This window comes from Nicotiana tomentosiformis, chromosome 3, assembly GCF_000390325.3.
Source record: "Nicotiana tomentosiformis chromosome 3, ASM39032v3, whole genome shotgun sequence".
In the NCBI taxonomy this organism is placed as follows: Eukaryota; Viridiplantae; Streptophyta; class Magnoliopsida; order Solanales; family Solanaceae; genus Nicotiana; species Nicotiana tomentosiformis.
In genome coordinates, this window is record NC_090814.1 from 48,074,417 (window position 1) to 48,097,399 (window position 22,983).

A 22,983-nucleotide genomic window follows, 5' to 3' on the forward strand; every position below is an offset into this window, starting at 1 on the left:
TCCCAACTGGAATGAAGTGCGCGGACTTGGTCAACCAATCCACAATCACCCAAATAGCATCGAACTTCTTCAAAGTCAGTGGGAGCCCAACTACAAAATCCATGGTGATGCGCTCCCATTTCCACTCCGGAATCTCAAGCCTCTGAAGTAATCCTCCAGGTCTCTGATGCTCATACTTCAACTGCTGACAGTTAAGGCACTGAGCTACAAACCCCACTATGTCATTCTTCATTCTTCTCCACCAATAGTACTGCCTTAGGTCCTGGTACAACTTTGCGGTACCTGGATGAAAGGAATACCGCGAACTGTGGGCCTCCTCTAGAATCAACTCACGTAGCCCATCTACATTAGGCACAAAAATCCGACCCTGCATCCTCAACACCCCATCATCCCCAATAGTAACATCTCTGGCATCACTGTGCTGAACCATGTCCTTAAGCACAAGCAAATAGGGATCATCATACTGGCGCTCTCTGATGCGATCATTCAAGGAAGACCGATAAACCACACAAGCTAGAACCCGGCTGGGCTCCGAAACATCTAATCTCACGAACTGGTTGGCCAAGGCCTGAACATCAACTACAAGCGGTCTCTCGCCAACAGAAATGAATGTAAGGCTACACATACTCACCGCCTTCCCACTCAAGGCATCGGCTACCACATTGGCCTTCCCGGGATAATACAGAATGATAATATCATAGTCCTTTAACAGCTCCAACCATCTCCGCTGCCTCAAATTTAGATCCTTTTGTTTGAACAAATGATGGAGATTCCGATGATATGTAAATACCTCACAAGACACACCATAGATATAGTGCCTCCAAATCATCAATGCATGAACGATGGTAGCTAACTTCAAATCATGAATATGGTAGATCTTCTCATGGGGATTCAACTGGCGCGAAGCATAAGCAATTACTCTACCCTCATGCATCAAGATATACCCAATACCGATCTGAGAAGCATCACAATAAACTGTATAAGAGCCTGAAGCTGAAGGCAATACTAGAACTAGAGCTGTGGTCAAGGCAGTCTTGAGCTTTTGAAAGCTCTCCTCACACTCATCCGACCACTTGAAAGGAGCACCCTTTTGGGTCAATTTGGTCAAGGGCGATGCAATAGATGAGAAATCCTCCACGAAGCGACGATAATAACCGGCCAAGCCGAGAAAGCTCCGAATCTCTGTAGCTGAGGATGGTCTGGGCCAACTCTGAATCGCCTCTATTTTCTTTGGGTCCACCTGAATCCCCTCACTAGACACCACGTGCCCCAAGAACGCCACTGAACTAAGCCAAAACTCACACTTGGAGAACTTGGCATAAAGCTTTTCATCCCCTAATCGCTGCAACACAATCCTCAAATACTGACAATGCTCCTCCTGGCTATAAGAGTACACCAGGATATCATCAATGTATACTATGACAAACGAGTCGAGATAAGGCTGGAATACACTGTTCATCAGATGCATGAATGCTGCTGGGGCGTTGGTCAGCCCAAAAGACATCACAAGGAACTCATAATGACCATAACGGGTCCTGAACGCAGTCTTTAGAATATCCGACTCCCGAATCTTCAACTGGTGATACCCAGACCTCAAATCAATCTTGGAGAACACCCTCGCTCCCTAAAGCTTGTCAAATAAATCATCAATACGCGACAAAGGATACTTTTTCTTGATTGTAACTTTGTTCAACTATTTATAATCGATGCACATGCTCATAGTACCATCCTTCTTCTTCATAAACAGAACCGGTGCACCCCAAGGCGACATACTAGGTCTAATAAACCCCTTATCAAGATATTCCTGAAGCTGCCTTTTCAATTCCTTCAACTCAGCTGGTAACATACGATATAGAGGAATAGAAATGGGCTGAGTTCACGGCACTAAGTCAATACCAAAATCAATATCCCTGTCGGGAGGCATGCCCGCCAGGTCTACAAGAAACACATCCAGAAAATCTCGCACCACTGGAACAGAACTAATAGTAGGAGTATCAGCACCAACATCCCTCACAAAGGCCAAATAAGATAAACAACCCTTCCCAACCATCCTTTGGGCCTTCAAATATGAAATCACTCTGCTGGGAACATAGTCTAGAGAACCTCTCCACTCGATCCTTGGCAACCCCGGCATCGCCAATGTCACAGTCTTAGCGTAACAATCCAAAACAGCATGATATGCAGACAATCAATCCATACCCAAGATTACGTCGAAATCAACCATACTAAGCAATAAGAGATCAACTCTAGTCTCCAATCCCCCCCAATAGTCACTACACACGATCGATATACACAGTCCACAATAATAGTATCACCCTCTAGCATAGATACATGAATAGAAGAAACTAAGGAGTCACGGGACATATCCAGATAATGAGAAAAATACTTTGATAAATATGAATAAGTGGAACCAGGGTTAAATAATACAGAAGCATCCCTGTGGAATACTGAGACAATACATCTGATCACTGCATCTGAAGCAACAACATCTGGTCTGGCAAGAATAGCATAGAATCGGGCCTGACCGCTACCTGATCGGCCTCCCCCTCTAGGGAGACCTCTAACTGCCTAGGCTCCACCCCGAGCTGGCTGGACGGGTGGTGAAGTAACTTGTGCGGGAGTCACAACCTGACTCCTCTGCTGCACTAGACCCCCCGAAAGGCGGGGATAATGTCTCTATATGTGACCCAAATCTCCACACTCAAAACAACCTCTCCGTGCAAATGGCATGAGTACTGAGGCGGACCCCAAGAGCCAGAATAATTATCAGAAGGACCTGGTACAGATGAACCCTGAACTGATGGAGCACGAGACGAAATCTCATATGGAAGGGCACTGAGAGATGACTGACCCTAATGAGTATTGTATGAACCATGGCTGGATGATGCACCACAGTAAACTGGACGAGCCATCTGGGTGTGCCTATAAGGATGTCCCCTGTTGTGGTAGAATTGACCCCTAGAAGGAACATCGCTGAAACCACCCAATCCACGAGGCCTCTTGGCCTCCCGCTCACCATGCTCTTGATTACGGACCATCTCTATCTGCCGAGCAATATCGACCACCTCGTCGAAAGTAACACTAGATACCCTCTCCCTAGTCATGCGCAACCCCAGCTGATATGTGAGGCCATCAATGAACCTCATAATCCTCTCCCTATCAGTGGGGACCAACCAAACTACATGACGAGCCAACTTTGAAAACCTCATCTCGTACTGCATCACAGACATGCCGTCCTGACATAGCTGCTCAAACTGCCTGCGCAGCTCCTCTCTGCGAGACTGCGGTATGAACTTCTCCAAGAAGAGAACGGAGAACTCATGCCATGTAAGTGGTGCTGCACCAACTGGCCTGCGCCTCTCAGAAGCCTCCCACAGTAACCAGAAAAGTAGTGAATGAGACCCTACTGGTCTCCAGAATACCCGCCATGCGAAGAATCTGTTGGAACTTATCCAAGAAGCTCTGGTCATCCTCTGACTCAGCCTCGCTAATTAATGAAGGCTGAAGCCTCCCAAATCTCTCTAGTCTCATCTGCTCATCATCACTCATAACGGGGACCACCTGGGCCTAAGAAGCTGCAACCGGCTGGGCTGGTAGTACCCCTGGCGTCTGAAGTCCCTGCATCACCTGCTCTGGAGTACGGGCAGTGGGAGCCTGAGTACCTCTCCCAGCTTAAGAAGTGGTTGCTGCGGCCGGAATAGAGACCGCATGAGCAAGGCTGGTGCACACAGTCAAAATCTAAGCCAAAGCTTCCTGAAGGCCTGGAATCACAATGGGCACAGCTGGTGCCTGAGCTGGCCCTACTGGCTCAACTGTATCTGGTACCTGCTCCTGATCTGGAGCAATTGGTGGATCTACAGGCACTGCTCTAGCTGTTGTAAGAGCTGCACCTCTTCCCCTATCGTAGCCCCTACCGTGACCTCGACCCCTCGTGGCCCTACCCGGTGGTATTGGTGGTTGTCCGTCCTGACCGGTAGCACGTGTCCTCACTATCTGTGAGAGAATAGAATAACATAAGTTCAGTTACCGAAATCAACAAATTCGTAAGACAAGAATACAAGAATGTGAAGTTTCTGTGAGGCCCCGTAAATAGTTTACCTAAAATCCGGGATTTTGTGGTGCCGAAGTAGGCTATGAGGTAGGTCCGTGGTGTCATTAGAGCTTGCGGCGGTGGCATATGCATTGAAGATTTGGCGTCATTATTTTTATGGGGTCTATGTGGATATATTCATGGACCATAAGAGCCTTCAATATATTTTCAAACAGAAGGAATTGAATCTGAGGCAGAGAAGATGGTTTGAGTTACTCAAGGATTATGACATCGACATCCTATATCATCAGGGGAAGGCTAATGTTGTAGCGGATGCTCTTAGCCGGAAATCTATAGGAAATTTGGCTCACTTGGAGGCATATCAAAGGTCGTTGGCCAAGGAGGTTCATCGGTTGGCTAGTTTGGGAGTTTGTCTTGCGGACTCTACTGAGGGAGGGGTGATAATGCAAAATAGGGCTGAATCTTCACTTATGGGGGAAGTCAAGGAGAAGCAATTCAACGATCTATTGTTGGTACAATTGAAGGAGGGGATTCAAAAACATAAGACCATAGCCTTTTCTCTTGGCATGAATGATGGTACACTAAAGTACCAAGGGCGACTATGTGTTCCAAATGTGGATGATCTCCGAGAAAGAATCATGACCGAGGCTCATACTGCTAGGTATTCCATGCACCTGGGCTCTACAAAGATGTATCATGATCTTAGGGAAGTCTATTGGTAGAACGATATGAAGATGAATGTAGCAGACTATGTGGCGAGATGTCCAAATTGTCAGAAAGTGAAGGCCGAACACCAAAGGCCCGGTGGGTTTGCACAGAACATAGAAATTCCAATGTGGAAGTGGGAAATGATTAACATGGACTTTGTGGTAGGGCTACCTTGCACTTCTCGCAAATTCGACTCGATTTGGGTGATTGTTGATCAACTCACGAAATCAGCACACTTCTTATCGATTAAGGCTATAGACACAGCGGAACAATATGCCCAGTTGTACATCAAGGAAATAGTCAGGTTGCATGGCACTGCAGTTTCTATTATCTCAGATTGAGGGGCACAGTTCACAGCTAATTTTTGGAAGACATTTCAGAAAGGTTTGGGTACTCAGATGAATCTTAGTCCAGCCTTCCATCCACAGACCGACGAGAAGGCAGAGCGGACTATTCAGATGCTTAAGGATATGTTACGCGCTTGTGTTCTTGACTTTAAAGGTAGCTGGGATGATCATTTGCCGCTCAAAGAATTTGCCTACAATAACAGCTATCATGCTAGCATTTAGATGGCGCCGTTCGAGGCTTTATATAGGGCTAGACCAATTACATCAGGCTATGGAAAATGTTAAGATCATTAAGGAGCGGTTGAAAACTGCTCAGAGTCGTCAAAAGTCCTATTTAGATGTGCATCGCATAGATTTGGAGTTCAAAGAAGATGATTAGGTGTTCCTGAAGGTTTCCCCTATGAAGGGTGTAATGCGATTTGGTAAAAAAGGGAAATTGAGTAGGTGGTTGGAGATCCGTCGCTTATTACTCCAGTTGAGACCATTGAGGTTAATGAAGAATTGACTTATGAAGAAATTCCAGTTGCCATCCTTGATAGGAAAGTCCGAGAGTTGAGGAACAAAGAGATTGCCTTCGTGAAAGTACTATGGCGGAATCAACAAGTTAAATAGGCCACATGGGAGGCCGATGAAGAAATGAAGAAGAAGTATCCTTATTTGTTTGAATAGCCATGTATTTATAAAGTTGTGTTCTATGAAAATGCTAAGAGTTACCTTTTATGACTTATGTATCATTGGTACCGTTGATGTTGAAGGTGTTCCTTTTCTGGTAATATATTGCTTATAAGACCACGGTTGGTGTTGTTTTATGTTATATTGCATCATCGGATTATGTATATATTATTAGGAGTGATTTCTGGGATTCTTTGACAGGTGGTTAGGCTCAGTTACAGAGGAGACTCTGGCAAAATTTTTGGAAATTTAGGAAGTTAGCCAAAATTTGAAACTGCTGGTATGTGAAGTCACAATTGAGCCACATTGGATGCTAATGACAGATTCTGACCCTCATTCGAGGACGAATGATCCTAAGTGGGGGAGGATATGAGGCCCCGTAAATATTTTACCTAAACCCCGGGATTTTGTGGTGCTGAAGTAGGCTATGTGTTGACGAATGTGGAGATTGTACGAACTTTTTGGGTTGGACAGTGCACTGGGGAGTAAAGGAAAATATTTTGGCAGAAAAAGACATTTCTGCAGTCCACTATGCGGTCGCAGAATTAGTCTGCGGGCCGCAGAATAGCCGCAGAATCAAGCAGAAAATTGGGCAAAGTTTGGATGATATTGTGTGGTCACTATGCGATCGCAAAACCATTTCGTGGGCCGCACATCGACTGCGGAACCAACATGAAAATTTTTCGGAGGGAGATTCTGCGGCGCATTATGCGACCGCAGAACAGATCTGTAGACCGCATAATGGCCGCAGAGTGGGGCAGAGTTGCCCAGTTCTGGAGGACCATTTTGCGGCCCATTTTGCGGACCGCAGAAGCATTATGTGGTCGCATATGCGACTGCAGATCTGTGACGGGGTTCCTTTTTTTCTAATTTTGTTTACCCGACCTTATTTTGATATATTAGAGTAATGGACCACTTCTGAAGCAAAAACATATATTCTAGAGTGAGGGAGTTCCAAAGATTGAGAGGGGGAATTTCTAAGCCCATCATCCATCAATTCTTGCTTAAAGTTGAAGAAATTGTAAGAAGAATTCACTAGGTCTTCATCCTAGAGGTAAGTTTTTACTCCATAGCCCTCAATTTTGTGATTTTAACTAAAAATAGGTAATAAGCCAAGTAAATTTTGGGGTATGGGAGTTGTTTATTTTACATGCATGCATCATCTAGGGTAGTGAAAAGATTGTTGAGCTCTTTTGGGTAAGCTTTGGGTAGTGGGATGATAGAATCCACCATAGGAGGAACTTGGAACCTGAATACACACCTATTATTTGATAAAATGCTCAAGTGAGCTAGAATTATGAACTCCTTCCTAATTTGTGTTCAATTTTGAAATATCTCTAAATAGATCGAAGTGACTTGGATCTCTGGAACATTTTAGTAAATTAAAAGGGCTCGAGGGAAGGTATGTTGGCTAAACTTCTCTCTTAGAATTGAATTCCCATGATGATCTTGTAAGTCCCGAGTTGGCCATTATGAATTGACTTTTCTGAAAAAGCTTGACGTCGGATGATGTATATATATGAACATGTTCACATGTGTTCCGGAATGTTCTTATTATATTGTGCTATTCTTCGGGAGAGTATTTGAAGTATGAGTATATATTAAAATATTGTGACTTTAAGTCAAGTCCAAATGAAAGTGATCACATCAAATTGTATAAGAGATCATATGTGCCTAAGACCCTAATTTGCTCAAGTATGTGTTTAAAGTCTTAATTTGAAAGGCCTTGTTGTTGATTATCCATGATAGTGATTGAAAATGGAATAGTGAGCTTGAATTATGAAGTACGACCAATGTGCCAAGAATGATATTGCGTTATGGCCAATGATGTCAATAAATTGAATGACATGTAAAAGAATCTGAATTGAGTGGTAAATACTTTTAATAACAAATGCTTTGGGAGTATCGATTAGCCACCGAGAAAGGGTAGGTCGGAACAACCTAATCCCGAAACTACACGTGCCGGTGTAGGAGTGATTGAGGGGTAAATCCCCGTGTTAATGTGATGAGACTGTTTCCCCTTATATGAGATGGGATTTGTGTGTTGAGATGTTTTACCCTTAAATGGGATGCGATTATTGCTAGCTTGATGTGATGTAATGTCGACCCACACGGCATTGTGGTGAGACGGCTAAGCCGATCGGGCTGAGATTGGATGCCATTCCACGCATAAGGTGGTATTGTGAGTGTATGTCTCAGGGTGAGATGGCTTAGCCGGTCGGGCTGAGATCGGACTCCGTGCTAAAACATGGTGGTATATCGTTGCTAAAGATCTCCCAACTTAAATTACCGAAACCTACTTGAAATTTATGTTTCCCTTAATGTGACACTTTGATACTGTTTGAGTCTCTTATTGATGTGATATTTTATTCTTCGTTTTTTGTTGCTCGTTCCATTGAGAGGGTGTTTAGTTTTACTTACTAGTACTATTCCATATGTACTAACGTCCCTTGGGCGCTGCATCTTTAATGGATGCAGGTGGTTCCATAGCAGGTGGTATTGATCAGTGATAGAAGCACACCCTCTCCTCAGCTGATTTGGTGAGCCCCACTTCATTTCGGGGTTCTATATCTTCTATCCTTTGAACATAGCATTTTGAGGTATAGCCGGGGCCTTGTTGCAGGCACTGTCATAGCACTCTTTTCTTCCTGTTAGAGGCTCCGTTGACATAGTGTGGGTTGTGTCTGTTTTTGCAAATTTAAACTAAAAATGTTGTAACTGTATCATCTGTCCCACGTTAACTATGATTATACAATGTACTGTTTTGAACATTTGTTAAGGACGTAATTAATGGAAATGAAATGGTGTTGTTCACAAGATTTCTTACTGACTAGTTAATGAAATGCATTCGTCTCTCTATTTGTGGGTGAGTTGGGTAGACGGCACTGTGCAGGCTTGCTCGACCGGGGTAACTCTGTTGAGCACCGGTTGCGCTCCCCGAGGTCGGGGATTGACAGTTTCCTAAGTGACTTACCTCAAGAAATCCCCCGAAAATCCTCTCAAGATTCGCCAAATCCCAAGCTTGAAATGTTAAAAATTGTGAAAATCTCAGAACCCTCGTTTTAAATAATCTGCCCAGCATTCTCGCTTCGGCGGCCAATTTAGCCTCTTCTGTGGCACCACTTTTGTGGTCCATCATCCGCATCTGCGAAAACCACTAAGCCGACCAACCGCTTCTGCGGTCAAAATCTCTGCTTCTGCGGACTAACCTCCTCAATCCTTTTCCACTTTTGTGATCCTTCACGCGCAGGTGCGAGTCTGCATTTGTGAAATTCCTTCCACATCTGCGCTCCACAGTCCGCAGTCCAACCCCCGCTTCTGCGCTTCCTAGTTCGCACTTGCAATCAATGCTTCGCAGGTGCAATTACACCAGCAGACTCCAACTTCAGCAGTGCACTAAGTCCCATTTTCGATCCGTTAACCATCCAAAATTAACCCGAGGCACCCGAGACCTCAACCAATTATACCAAAAAGTCCTAAAACATGATACGAACTTAGTCGAGCCCCCAAATTACCTCAAACAACATCAAAAACACGAATCGCACCCCAATTCAAGCCTATTGAAACTAAGGAATTCCAACTTCTATAAACGACGCCGAAATCAATCAAGTCACGCCCGATTGACCCCAAATTTTGCACACAAGTCACAAATGATACCACGGACCTACCCCAACTCCCGGAACTCCAATCCGAGCCTGGTTACCATAAAGTCCACTCTCGGTCAAACTTTCAAATTTCCAACTGTCGCCATTTCAAGCCTAATTCAACTACGGACCTCCAAATCACAATCTGGACACGCTCCTAAGTCTAAAATCACCCGACGGAGCTAACATAACCATTGAAACTCCATTCTGGAGTCGTTTATACATAAGTCAACATCCAGTCAACCTTTTCAACTTAAGCTTCCAACTTTGATACTAAGTGTCTCAATTCATTCTGAAATTTCTCCAGACCCGAACCAACTACCTTAGTAAGTCACATAACAGCTATAAAGCACAAAAGGAGTAGTAAATGGAGGAACAATGCTACAACTCATAAAATGACCGGCCGGGTCGTTGCAATCTCATTGCACGCGTATCAACCCCAAGCCTTATACCATTGTATGCGTATCAATATCACAACATAGTTACAACTCGCACCACAAGTGCCCATATGCCACAACTTGTCAAAAGAATCAACAATATCAATATTTTCACAATAAATAGCCCATGGCTCAACCACAATGCGTACAAGAATCTCAACAATAACAAAATAAAAGTGAATAGCTCAACAAGAAAGATATCTCAATAATTAACAACTTCACCTCAATGTGATAATGACATTTCTCAACTTCAACACCAATAACTCAACGATAAGATATTTCATGAAATGAAAAATTCAATTACAAGTAATTCAACTATTTAAAGATGTAATAAAACACAAGGAAGGCAATAACTTCAACTAAAGCATATAAGAACAAATTAGCAAGTAAGAGGTAAGACAAGTGTTAACAATGTCAAATAAAACATGTAAGGATAGATTAGAATATGAAAGGGTGGATTAACAATGAAAGATATAACATGTTAAGACAATTCAATTAAAAGCATGAAAAGAGTCTAAATAGCCTAAACCGGTCAAATACCAAATATAGTCCGTGTACCCACTCGTCACCTTACGTACACGGCTCTCACATAACCCAATTAGCAAAAACAAACCCATTCCTAAGGGGTAGTTCCCCCACACAAAGTTAGGCAAGATACGTACCTCAATTAGGCCAACTCAACCCTCGAAAATAGCCTTTCCCCTAAAGTTTACCTCCTCACGGCTCAAATTTAACCAAAATTGACTTAATATCATCAAAGAATGCAAGGAACAATAACTACAATATATAAAGCTTTGATCTTTACAAAATTCCCAAAGAGTCAATAAAAGTTAACCCCGGGCTCGCGGTCAAAATCTGGGTCCAAGGGTAGATTCCGACTACGCATAACCCCACGAGTCCATATATTAGATTAGTTTTCAAATCCAAGTTCAAATCGACTCTCAAAACTTAAATTCTCATTTTCCAAAACTTAGGCAAAATTTCACAAATTTTCATTTTGATTCACATGAATCTGATGTTTAGTCTAAGATATATTAACGAAATATTGTTGAAAATTGATTAGAATCACTTACCTAATATTTGTAGATGCAAATTCCCTTTCCAAATCGCCTCCAACCGAGTCTAGGGTTCTAAAATGTGAGAAATGAGACTAAATCTCAAATTTTCAGTCCTTATGTCTAGCTGAAGATGTCGCATTTGTGACCCAGGGTTCGTATTTGCGAACCCTCGCAATTGTGGACCAGGGGTCGCATTTGCGAACCATGACAACCTCAACAAATGTCACAATTGCGATTCCGGGCATGCGCCCAAGTCTAAAATCATGATATGAAGCTATCGGACCCATAACAACACCTTTCCGGGGTCGTTTTCACAAAAGTCAAAAATTAGTCAACATAAACAACTTAGACTTCTAAGACAAGAATCAAAGGATCTAAATCAACCCAAAATTTTCCCAGAACAAAACCATCCAACGCCGTAAATTATAAAACTAGAACCATACATGTGTGAAGCATCAAAAGGGGAAACATGGCGCAAATATACAAAATGACTGGTCGGATCGTTACATTCTCCCCCTCTTTAAATAAGTGTTCGTCCTCGAACATGCATAAAGACATACATGAAGTGATGAAAAGGTGAGGATAACGACTCCGCATGTCGTTCTTGGTCTCCCAGGTCACCTCCTCGACCGGATGACCTGTCCATTGAACCTTCACCGAAGCAATCTTCTTTGATCTTAACTTCCGGACCTGTCTGTCCAAGATAGCCACTGGTTCCTCAATATAAGTCAAGAACTTGTCCAGTTGGACTGATCTGAAGTCTAAAATATGAGACAGATCACATAATACTTCCGGAGAATAGAAACATAGAACACAGGATAAATTGCAGATAAGCTAGGTGGCAATGCAAGCTTGTAGGTCACCTCCCCCACTCTCTCAAGGATCTCAAAAGGACCGATATACGTAGGGCTCAACTTGCCTTCTTCCCGAACCTCATTACACTCTTCATGGGTAAAACCCGAAGCAAAAAACCCTCTCTCCAACCATGAATGCAACATCATGAACTCACCGATCGGCATAACTCTTCTGTCTAGACTGAGGTGTACGAAGTCGATCCTGGATCAACTTGAGCTTCTCCAAGGAATCTTGAACCAAATATATGCCCAATAATCTAGCCTCACTCGGCTCAGACCAACCAACTGGAGAACGATATTGTCTCCCATATACGACCTCATACGGAGCCATCTGAATACTCGATTGGTAGCTGTTGTTGTAGATGAACTCTGAAAGCGGCAAAAATTAATCCCAAGAAACCCCGAAATCCATAACACAGGCACGAAGCATATCTTCTAATATTTGAATGGTGCAGTCGGACTGCCCGTCCGTCTGGGGGTAAAATATTATACTCAACTCAACCCGTGTACCTAGCTCATGTTGCACGGCTCTCCAGAAGTGTGATGTAAACTGCGTGCCTCAATCAGAGATAATAGATACTGGCACGCCATGAAGTTAAACAATCTCGCGTATATAGATCTAGGCCAGCTACTCTGAAGAATAGGTGGTCACCACCGGAATAAAATGAGCGAACTTGGTCAACCTGTCCATAATCACACAAACAACATCAAATTTCTTGAAAGTCCGTGGGAGCCCAACAACAAAGTCCATTGTAACATGCTCCCATTTCCACTCGGGAATCTCAAGTCTCTAGAGCAAACCGCCCGACCTCTGATGCTCATACTTCACTTGCTGACAATTTAGGCATCGAGCCACATACTCCACTATATCTTTCTTCATTCTCCTCTACCAATAGTGCTGCCTCAAATCCTGATACATCTTAGCGGCACTCAAATGAATGGAGTACCACGAACTGTGGGCCTCCTCAAGAATCAACTCACACAACTCATCCACATTGGGCACACATAACTGGCCCTATATCTGCAACACCCCATTATCTCCAATAGTAACCTCCTTGGCATCACAGTGATGTACCGTGTCCTTAAGAACAAGCAAATGGGGGTCATCATACTGACGCTCTCTGATGCGATCATATAAAGCAGATCGAGAAACCACGCAAGCAAGAACTCAACTGGGCTCCGAAACATCCAATCTAAAAAATTGATTGGCCAAGTTCTGAACATCCATGGCTAGTGGCCTCTCAGGTGCTGCTAGATATACCAAACTACCCATGCTCTCTGCCTTTTAACTCAAGGCATCATCCACCAAGTTGGCCTTCTCGGGATGATACAAAATAGTGATATCATAGTATTTCAGCAACTCTAACCATCTCCACTGCCGCAAGTTAAGATCATTCTGTTTGAACAAATGCTAGAGACTCCAGTGGTCGGTGTAGACCTCACAAGGGACGCCGTACAGATAATTAGTCCAAATCTTCAATACATGAACAATAGCTGCCTATTCCAAGTCTTGTATCGAATAATTCTTCTCATGAACCTTCAGCTTCTATGATGCGTAAGCAATCACCCTACCATCTTGCATCAACACCATGCCAAGTCCAACACGTGATGCATCATAATATATAGTGTAAGACCCCAAACTCAAAGGCAACACTAACACCGGGGCTGTAGTTAAAGCAATCTTGAGCTTTTGGAATCTCGCCTCACACTCCTCGGACCATCTAAACGGAGTACCCTTCTGGGTCAATCTAGTCATAAGTGCAGCAAATGATGAGAAACCCTTATATCCGGCCAAACTAAGAAAACTCCAAATCTTAGTAGCTGAAGACGGTCTGGGCCAACTCTGAACTGCTTCAATCTTCTTCGGATTTACCTTGATCCCATCACTCGACACCACATGACCCAAAAATACCACTGAATCAAGCCAGAATTCACACTTTGAGAATTTTGCATATAACTTCGTCTCTCTCAAGGACTGGAGCACAATCTTCAGATGTTGCTTATAATCCTCCTGATTGCGGGAATAGACCAAGACGTCGTCAATAAACACAATGACGATTGAGTCGATATATGGCAGGAATACACTGTTCATCAGGTGCATAGAAGCTGTTGGGTCATTGGTCAGCCCAAATAACATCACAAGGAACTCATAGTGACCATACCGAGTCCTGAAGGCAGTCTTTGGAATATCCAGATCCCGAATCTTCAGCTGATGATACCCTGACCGTAAATCAATCTTCGAGAACACTTTGGTGCCCTTTAACTGATCAAATAAGTCATTAATGAGTGGCAATGGGTACATGTTCTTCATTATAACCTGGTTCAACTGCCGATAATCAATACACATGCGTATAGAACTATCCTTCTTCTTTACAAATAGAACCGGAGCACCCCCACGGTGAAATACTAGGCCAAATAAAACCTTTATCAAGCAACTCTTGTAACTGCTCCTTCAACTCTGCTGGTGCCATACGGTAGGGTGGGATAGAAATGGTCTAAGTGCCCGACAATAAGTCAATACCGAAGTCGATATCTCTATCAGGCAGCATGCCTAAAATATTTGTTGGAAATACATTTGGGAAATCCCTCACTATTGGAACTAACTCAACGGTAGGAGTGTCAGCACTGACATCTCTCACAAAGGCTAGATATGCATCACACCCCTTCTCAACCATCTGCTGGGCCTTCAGAAAGGACACAACCCTGCTAGGAACATAGTCCAATGGACCCTTCCACTCTAATCGCGGCAAACCTGGCATAGCCAGTGTCATAGTCTTGGCATGACAATCCAGAATAGCATGAGAGGGTGACAACCAGTCCATACATAAGATAACATCAAAGTCTACCATACTGAGCAAAAAATAGGTCAACTTTGGTCTCAGAACCACCAATAGCAATTAAACAAGACCGGTACACCTGGTCCACAACAATAGAATCTCCCACATGCGTGGACACATAAATAGGAGAACTCAAAGAATCACGAGATATATCCAAATACGGAGCAATGTAAGATGACACATATGAATAAGTGGATCCTGGATCAAATAAGACTGATGCATCCCTATGACAAATCGAAACCATACCTATGATAATTGTGTCTGATGCGACCGCCTCTGTCCTGCCAGGAAAAGCATAGAATCTGGCCTGACCTCCCCCTTTAGGTGGCGTCTACATGCCTGACCCTACCCTTAGCCGGATGTGCAGGTGGAGAGGCAACTAGGGCAGCAACCATGGCCTGTGAAGTCTGTGGAACTGGCTAAATCCGTGGAGCCTGAGTAGTCTGTGGAGGTGCACCCCTCCTAAGTCTGGGATAGTCTCTCACCATATGTCTCGTGTCACCACACTCAAAGCAAGCTGTCGGTTGATGTGGATGCTGAAATTGGCTCGTACCTAGTCGGCTGGACTAACCACTAAATGCACCCCGTGCAGGAGGTGCACTAAAAAGTGACTGAGCAAAGTGGGCAACCTGGGATCTCGAGATAGCTGGAGTACCACTAGAAGCTGGAAGTGATGAATGCACTAGAAGACTCACATAGCCTCAACCATGACAGGCTACAGTTGGGGCGCAGGCACCACTATATCCTCCAGAATCCCGAGGCCTCCTGGCCTCCCTTTCCTCACTCTCATGGCCCTGCATACCCTCCAATCTCCGTGTGATCTCTACCACCTGCTAGTACGGAGTATCTGTCTCCATCTCTCGAGTCATGCTGAATCTAATGTCATAGTTGAGCCCCTCGATGAATCGACGGACTCGCTCTCTGACTGTAGAAACCAAGGCAGATGTATGTCTGGAAAACTCACTGAATCTGATAGCATACTCTGATACTATCATAGTACCCTGGCGCAGCTGCTCAAACTCTGCGCGCCATACATCCCGAAGGGTCTGGGGAACATACTCTCTCAAGAACATCTCTGAAAACTAAGTCCATGTAAGTGAAGCTGCATCGGCTGGGCTACCCTCCTCAGAAACCCGCCACCATTGATACACTACTCATGACAGTTGGAATGTAGTAAAAGCAACTCCGCTCGTCTCCACTTCACTCATCTCCACAACACCCATGGTGCGGAGAATACAATGGCCCTTCTCTAGAAATTTCTATGCATCCTCTGAAGCTAGGCCACTGTAAGTAGGAGTATGATACTTCCTGAATCTCTCAAGTCTAAGATGTTCCTCCTCACATGACATTGCCCTAACCTCGGGCTGAGCCGAACAATAGGTTGCGCTGGCATAACCTCTGGGACTTGATCGACATGGACTCGCTGCTCTGGAGTATGGGCCGTGGGAGTCTGAGCTCCTCCCCAGCCTAAGATGTGGCTGGTGCAAGTGGAATTAACCCCGCCTGAGCAAAAGTACCCAACATGCTCAGGAACTGTGCTAGGGTCTATTGAAGTGCAGGGGTGATAACAGGTGCCTCGGGTGCTTGTCCCTCAACCAGAGCTACTGATGGCTCCTAAATCGCAGTTCGGGCAGGTGCTCTAGCTGCATCATGTGCCCCTCCTTGGCCTCTACCCCGGACCCCGCCTCTCGCAGCTCTAGCAAGGGGCGTGGGTGTCTGATCATCAGATCCAGCAATGCATGTCCTCACCATATGTGAGAGAATATAAAGTCAAAGATTAAGATTTTGAAGTCAACCAATTCGCACTATAAGTAATCAAAGAAGTGGAAATTTTTCTAATAGTTCTGTACTTATCAAAGATAAGTACATACATCTCCGTACCTATCCATAAGACTCTACTAAATCCGCGTATGACTCATAACACCTATGAATCTAGCGCTCTAATACAAACTTGTCACGATCCCAATTTTCCTCCTTATGATATCGTGATGTTACCTAGTCTCTAAAACTAGGTAAGTCTAAAAAATGAGAGAATATGGCAGAAATAAAGGCTAGAAACATGATATAAACTAATAAGTCTCATAAATATCTCAAAAATTGAATCACAGCTACAATACTCTCAAAACCCGGTGAGACTGAGTCATAAGCTCTATAGAATGTTCCAAAACACCTACTACAACACTGTCTAATAAAACAAACAACAATACTAAAATGTTAACTGAAAGTGACTCGGAGGCCTGCGGCCGCCGAGCAGGTATACCTTGAAGTCTCCAAAAAATAGCTACAAATCAAGCACTAATGTCCATCACGGACAGACGTACCTGGATATGTACAAAAGATGTGCAGAGGCGTAGTATGAGTACACCACAACGGTACCCAGTAAGTATCAAGCCTAACCCTGGTAGAGTAGTGATGAGTCCATGTCAATACATCTACTAGGACATGAATAACAGAGCAAAAATATAATAACGAGAAGTAATGGAAAGCGGAGAAATAAATGATAACGAAGTAGGTTAATAACGTAGACAAATGACAAAATTGTAAGCATAAAATTAATAAGAAGGAAGCAAATAATGAGAACAACAATGGTCAAATACGGACAAAAACTGATAAGACAAGGAAGAATAAAAGTAACAAGAATTTTTCAATCAATAACTCGTTTCAATATGAAATGCACAACAAGAATCACAACCGAGGTACCGCCTCGTATTCACTTTTTTTACATTTTCAATCACAATCTTTACTTATATTATTGTGGGAGCCTTACATTTAGTTTTAAAAATTATTTTTTTCGAAATTGCTACCCGCGTTTTAGACCACATTATCACATCGTGTGGCTTCAAGTAGTTCCCCTACTAGCAACACGTGTATGAATCTCACCTTATCTCACCGCATGCATGTTAACCCCAAGACTTATACCACCCCATGCGTATTAATCACAACATAATCACAACCCGTACCACAAGTGCTCATATGCCACAACTTGCAAAAAGAATCAATAATATCAATATTTCCACAACAAATAGCCCATGGCTCAACCCCAATGCATACAAGAATCTCAACAATAACAAAATAAAAGTGAATTGCTCAACAAGAAGGATATCTCAACAATTAACAACTTCGTCTTAATGTGATAATGACATTTCTCAACTTCAACACCAATAACTCAACAATAAGATATTTCACGAAATAACAATTTCAATTACAAGTAGTTTAACAATTTAAAAATGTATCAAAACACAAGGAAGGCAATAACTTCAATTAAAGTATATAAGAGCAAATTAGCAAGTAAGAGGTGAATCAAGTATTAACAATGTCAAATAAAGCATGTAAGGGTATATTAGCACATGAAAGGGTGGTTTAACAATGAAAGATATATCATGTTAAGATAATTCAATTAAAATTATGAAAAGAGTCTAAATTGCCTAAACCAGTAAAATACAAAATATACCCTGTGTACCCACTCGTCACCTTACGTACACGGCTTTCACATAATACAATTAGCACAAACAAACCAATTCCTAAGGGGTAGTTCCCCCACATAAAAGTAGGCAAGATACTTACCTCAACTAGGCCAACTCAACCCTCGAAAATAGCTTGTCCCCTAAATTTGCCTCCTTATGGCTTAAATCTAACCAAAATTGACTTAATATCATCAAACAATACAAGAAAAAACAATTACAATAGATAAAGCTTTGATCTTTACAAAATTTCCAAAAGGTTAACCCAAGGCTTGCCCGGTCAAAACCCGGGTCCAAGGGTATATTTCAACTACCCATAACCTCACGAGTCCATATATTAGATTAGTTTTCAAATTCGAGTTCAAATTGACTCTCAAAACTTGGCAAAATTTCACAAATTTTCAGTTTGATTCAATTGAATTTGATGTTTAATCTAAGATATATTAATGAAATATAGTTGGGAATTGATTAGAATCACTTACCTAATATTTTTAGATGAAAAGTCCCTCTCCAAATCGCCTCCTACCAAGTCTAGGGTTCAAAAATATGAGAAATGAGACTAAAACCCGACTTTCCAGCCCTTATGTCCAGTTGTAAATGTCGCATTTGCGACACAGGGTTCGCATTTGAGAACCCTCACAATCGCGGACCAGGGATCGCATTTGTGAACCCTGACAGCCTCAACAAATGTCGTAATTGCGACAAAGGCTTCCCAATTGCGAAGCTGGACACCCTCACAAAAGTGACCAAGTGGTCGCAAATGCGACTCAAGCCTCAGGCCTGCTGACTTCGCAATTGCGAAAGGGTAAGTCGCAATTGCGACATCAGACCACTCCCTGTCACCTTCGAAATTGCGAGTCTGGTGCTCGCAATAGCGATAACAGAACACCAACACACCAGTAAATTTTATTTGCAATTTAAACCATTCTTAATCACGTCTGAAACTCATCCGAGCCACCGGTGCTCCAAACCAAACATTCACACAAGTCTGAAAACATCATACGAACTCGCTTGCGTGATCAAAATACAAAAATAACATTTAGAGCTATGAATTAGATACCATTACACATGAATTTCAAAGTAAAGTTCAACAACTTTTAGAATTGCAACTAAACGTCTGAATCCTATCAAATCAACTCCAAACGTACCAAATTTTGGATACAAGTTCTAAATAGCGTAACAGACCTATTCTAAGTCCCAAAAGTCAACCTGTGGTCAAACTTCTAGACTTCAAATTTTTAATTTTCACCAAAATAACACAAATCAACCTACGGATATTTGAATTCGATTTCGGGCATACACCCAAGTCCAAAATCACAATACAAAGTTGTCAGAGCCATAAAATCACCGTTACGGGGTCATTTTCATAAACTTCAACCATTATCAACATAACAAATTTAGGCTTTGAAGCCAAGAATCATAGGGTCTAAATCAACCTGAAATCTTCCCGGAACAAAACCATCCAATCTCGTAGGTCATAAAATTATAAACACACATGTATGAAGCATCAAAAGGGAAAATGGGGTGCAAATACACAAAAAATTCCGGTCGGGTCGTTGCTACATCTTCTGTCAAAAATGCTTTCCTTTTGAAAGGTGACATTTAAATTTCAAGCTCCAATGCCGATAGTCTTTTTTTATTTCTTTATTCGAATAACCTCAATGATTAATTTTTGTCTGAAACTTTTATTTCGGATATCATATTCCATCATAGTCAATTCCGAACAACTTCTTCTGCCAATCCATGAAATATTCTGTTACAAATATTCTTTCCTTTTTGAGTTGCTCCTTCCTTTTTAACCTTCTAGATATTCCTGTTGTTTCTTCTTTTATGGAATGATTTAGTTTTTCATTCCATAAATAGCTTCTTTCGTTTCTTCATGAATCCGAACCCTTTTGATCGTAGCTAAATGAGCTTTGATTCTTAAGAGAATCGTTTAGCAAGTTGGTGCAATTTGTGTTTCCTTTGTGCAGTATCAATCCGGCTCCAAATATTTCAATCTATGTATTACGTATTTTCTTTCTTTCCTTTCCAAGCTTTGCTCCTCTTTCATGTGCGCTAGATCTGTCAAGACTTTTCCTTCCATTTTGGTTCTTTGCAAATTCAAAATATCCTAGCAGCTTGTGATATCTTCCTTCGTACCTTGCCTTCATTTTATGCTAAAGACATAATTAATGGGGTCTTCAAACATGTAAAGTCTAGTAGTGGAATTCATTCTCACCCTTCACTATTCCAATATGAATTGTGGAAGTGATCACTAGTAGATCTCTTTCCTTTCTCGAATATTTTAAATAATCTTGTTGCATTGCTCTTGATTCTTTTCCCAGTTGATTCTCTCCCTATTCATCCATTTATAATTCCAATTCTTGAGTCTTGCAATATCTCGGCAGATCTTTGAATTTTACACACAACATTCATTGTAAATATTTCTTCCCATAACTCCATTGTATACCTTGCATATGACTGATACTTTTCGTATTTTCTTTTTTGTATTGAATGAACCTGTGTATAGGGAAAAATATGATATGACACGTGGCTGAATAAAATGAGGACACGTGGAATCCAAGATGAAATAGTTGAGGACCGAACGCAGCCACTGCGCTTATCACCGAAATGGATAACGTTCATAAAAGTGTATTAAATGCTCTGCGCCCGGTAGTATTTACTAAGAAATATTCTACAGCATTAGGGGCGACGGTCCGTTATAAATAATTTGGCATTTACGCTCAACGTTAAATCTTCATCAATGACCCTTATAATTGGCACTAAAGGAGGGCATGATCCTAGGACCTTTTTCCCTAAGCATAGCTATAAATAGTGAGCTCAGTTACCACTGTAAAGGATACGAATTTTCTGGCAAGAACATATACTATATTCTATACAAAGCTTTATACAATTTTACTTTCTTATTTTCTGATCTCATCATTACTGTGTTCGAAAACTGTGTTCACGAAATCACCATCTTTGCTATTTCATCTGCATTCTAAGGCTAAGTATTGTGTATTTCTTTGATTGTTATATTATTTTAGGATCAAATTAGTTTATTTTTCTAGAAATCACGTATAAATTTCAACTGTATCGTTTTATGGATAAACAGTTTGGTGCCCACCGTGGGGCCTATACAACCGTACAATTATATTGATACTTACCTTTTTTACTAACGTGTTTTGACTATTTTGTCTTAGAAAAAATCGCAAAAAAGGCAGATAACACTGTTAACAATGCACACAACTCTGAAATTCGAGGGGATCAACCTCATTTCGAGGACTCAATTAGTGACCTCCTTAATGAGGGGAATGACGCCACGCTAGTGCATGACAGACGGTACCCTCGACAGGTTCGGCATAGAACTTTCAATGATGCTGACGAGGAGCAAGTAGCGAATGCTGTGAGGACCCTGCAAGAGCAACATGCAATCATTCTAGGCCATCTCACACGGCATGATCAGGTTATGACGGAACTAAAGCAGGCACTATCAGGTGCTTCGAATAATGCAAACAGGCGCGATTTGATTCCTCCGGTTGTTCCTGCAGACCAAACAACATAGAGAGACGATAACAGCACTCCCACGGGTGAAGTTGGCTCTGATGGTGCTGGGGGGAGCAGATCAGGTCTTAATAATGAGAACGATTCATTCAAAGATGAGCTTTTACGGTTCATGAGGGAAATGCCCGCATGGATCAAATCTCGGGTGCATCACCAGTATTGAAAGGCCCAAACTCAAAGAAGTATGTTCAATTACCGTACAAGCCAAGTGAGGCACGAGAACTAATATTGAAGTGTTTCAAAATGCCTGAAGTTCCAAAGTATGATGGAACTTCAGACCCATAGGAACATATTACCACCTACACAACGACGGTGAAAGGAAATGATCTAGATCCTCATAAAACTGAATCTGTATAGCTAAAGAAATTCGGCGAAACTCTAACGAGGGGAGCCCTAACGTGGTATTCATTACTGCCCGAGCATTCCATAGATTCCTTTGAGATGCTCGCGGATGTTTTCATTAAATCTCACACCGGGGCCAGAAAGGTGCAAGCCCGGAAGGCTGACATATTCAGAATTGCACAAGGAAAATCGGAATTTGGTTACGAGCGTTTGTTACCCGATTCCAGAAAGAAAGAATGTTTCTCCCGGCCATCCCGGATGAATGGGAAGCTGAAGCATTCACCAAAGGATTGAATCCAAGAAGTTCAGACGCTTCCCGGAAGCTGAAGGAAAGTCTACTTGAGTTTCAAGCAACAACCTGGGCATATGTTCGCAACCAGTACGAGTCAAAGATAAGGATCGAAGATGACCAGGTCGGTTCTACATCATCAGCCAAAGGACGGGAGAAAAATAGAGAAAAATCAAAGGATGACTACGACGCGGATAGGCGGACTTCGAGGGGTCAGTTTTTGCCATACGAGCGTACCGAAGGTCGTGGCAGAAATTTCTGAGCAACAAATAAGTTCACTACTGACGGAAGGACTGATCGTGGTCGAAACAATAGATCACTTCAAGATAAAATAACGTCGGGGCCTCGAGACCTTTCTTACCCCAGGTTGTCAGAATATAACTTTAACATCAGAGTAATGGAACTAGTGTCAGCCATGAGAAACATTAAAGAAGCATGATTCCCGAGACCTATGAGGTCCGATTCTATCTAGAGGGATCCCAATTTATGATGCGAATACCATGGAACGAACGATCACCGGACAGGGGACTGCCGACATCTTCGGGAGGAGGTAGCAACGCTATTGAAGAATGGTCATCTCCGAGAATTCTTGAGTGATCGAGCTAAGAACAATTATGGTCGCAACAGAGACAACACAGAATCTTCGAAAGCAGGAGAAGAAGCCCCACGCCAGACGATCAACATGATCTTTGGAGGGGAAGGAAATTAATGGGGTCACCTTTTCGGGGGCAAATAAG

General features: G+C 42.5%; 1 protein-coding gene across 1 annotated transcript; it reads right to left on the minus strand.

Annotated features, from left to right (window-relative positions):
• Nucleotides 1–2,852: 2,852 nt before the first annotated feature.
• Nucleotides 2,853–3,470, minus strand: LOC138907769 (uncharacterized). The gene has a single exon (XM_070198378.1). The coding sequence runs from the start codon at nt 3,468–3,470 to the stop codon at nt 2,853–2,855; it is 618 nt and encodes a 205-aa protein (XP_070054479.1).
• Between the last annotated feature and the right edge of the window lie 19,513 nt (nt 3,471–22,983).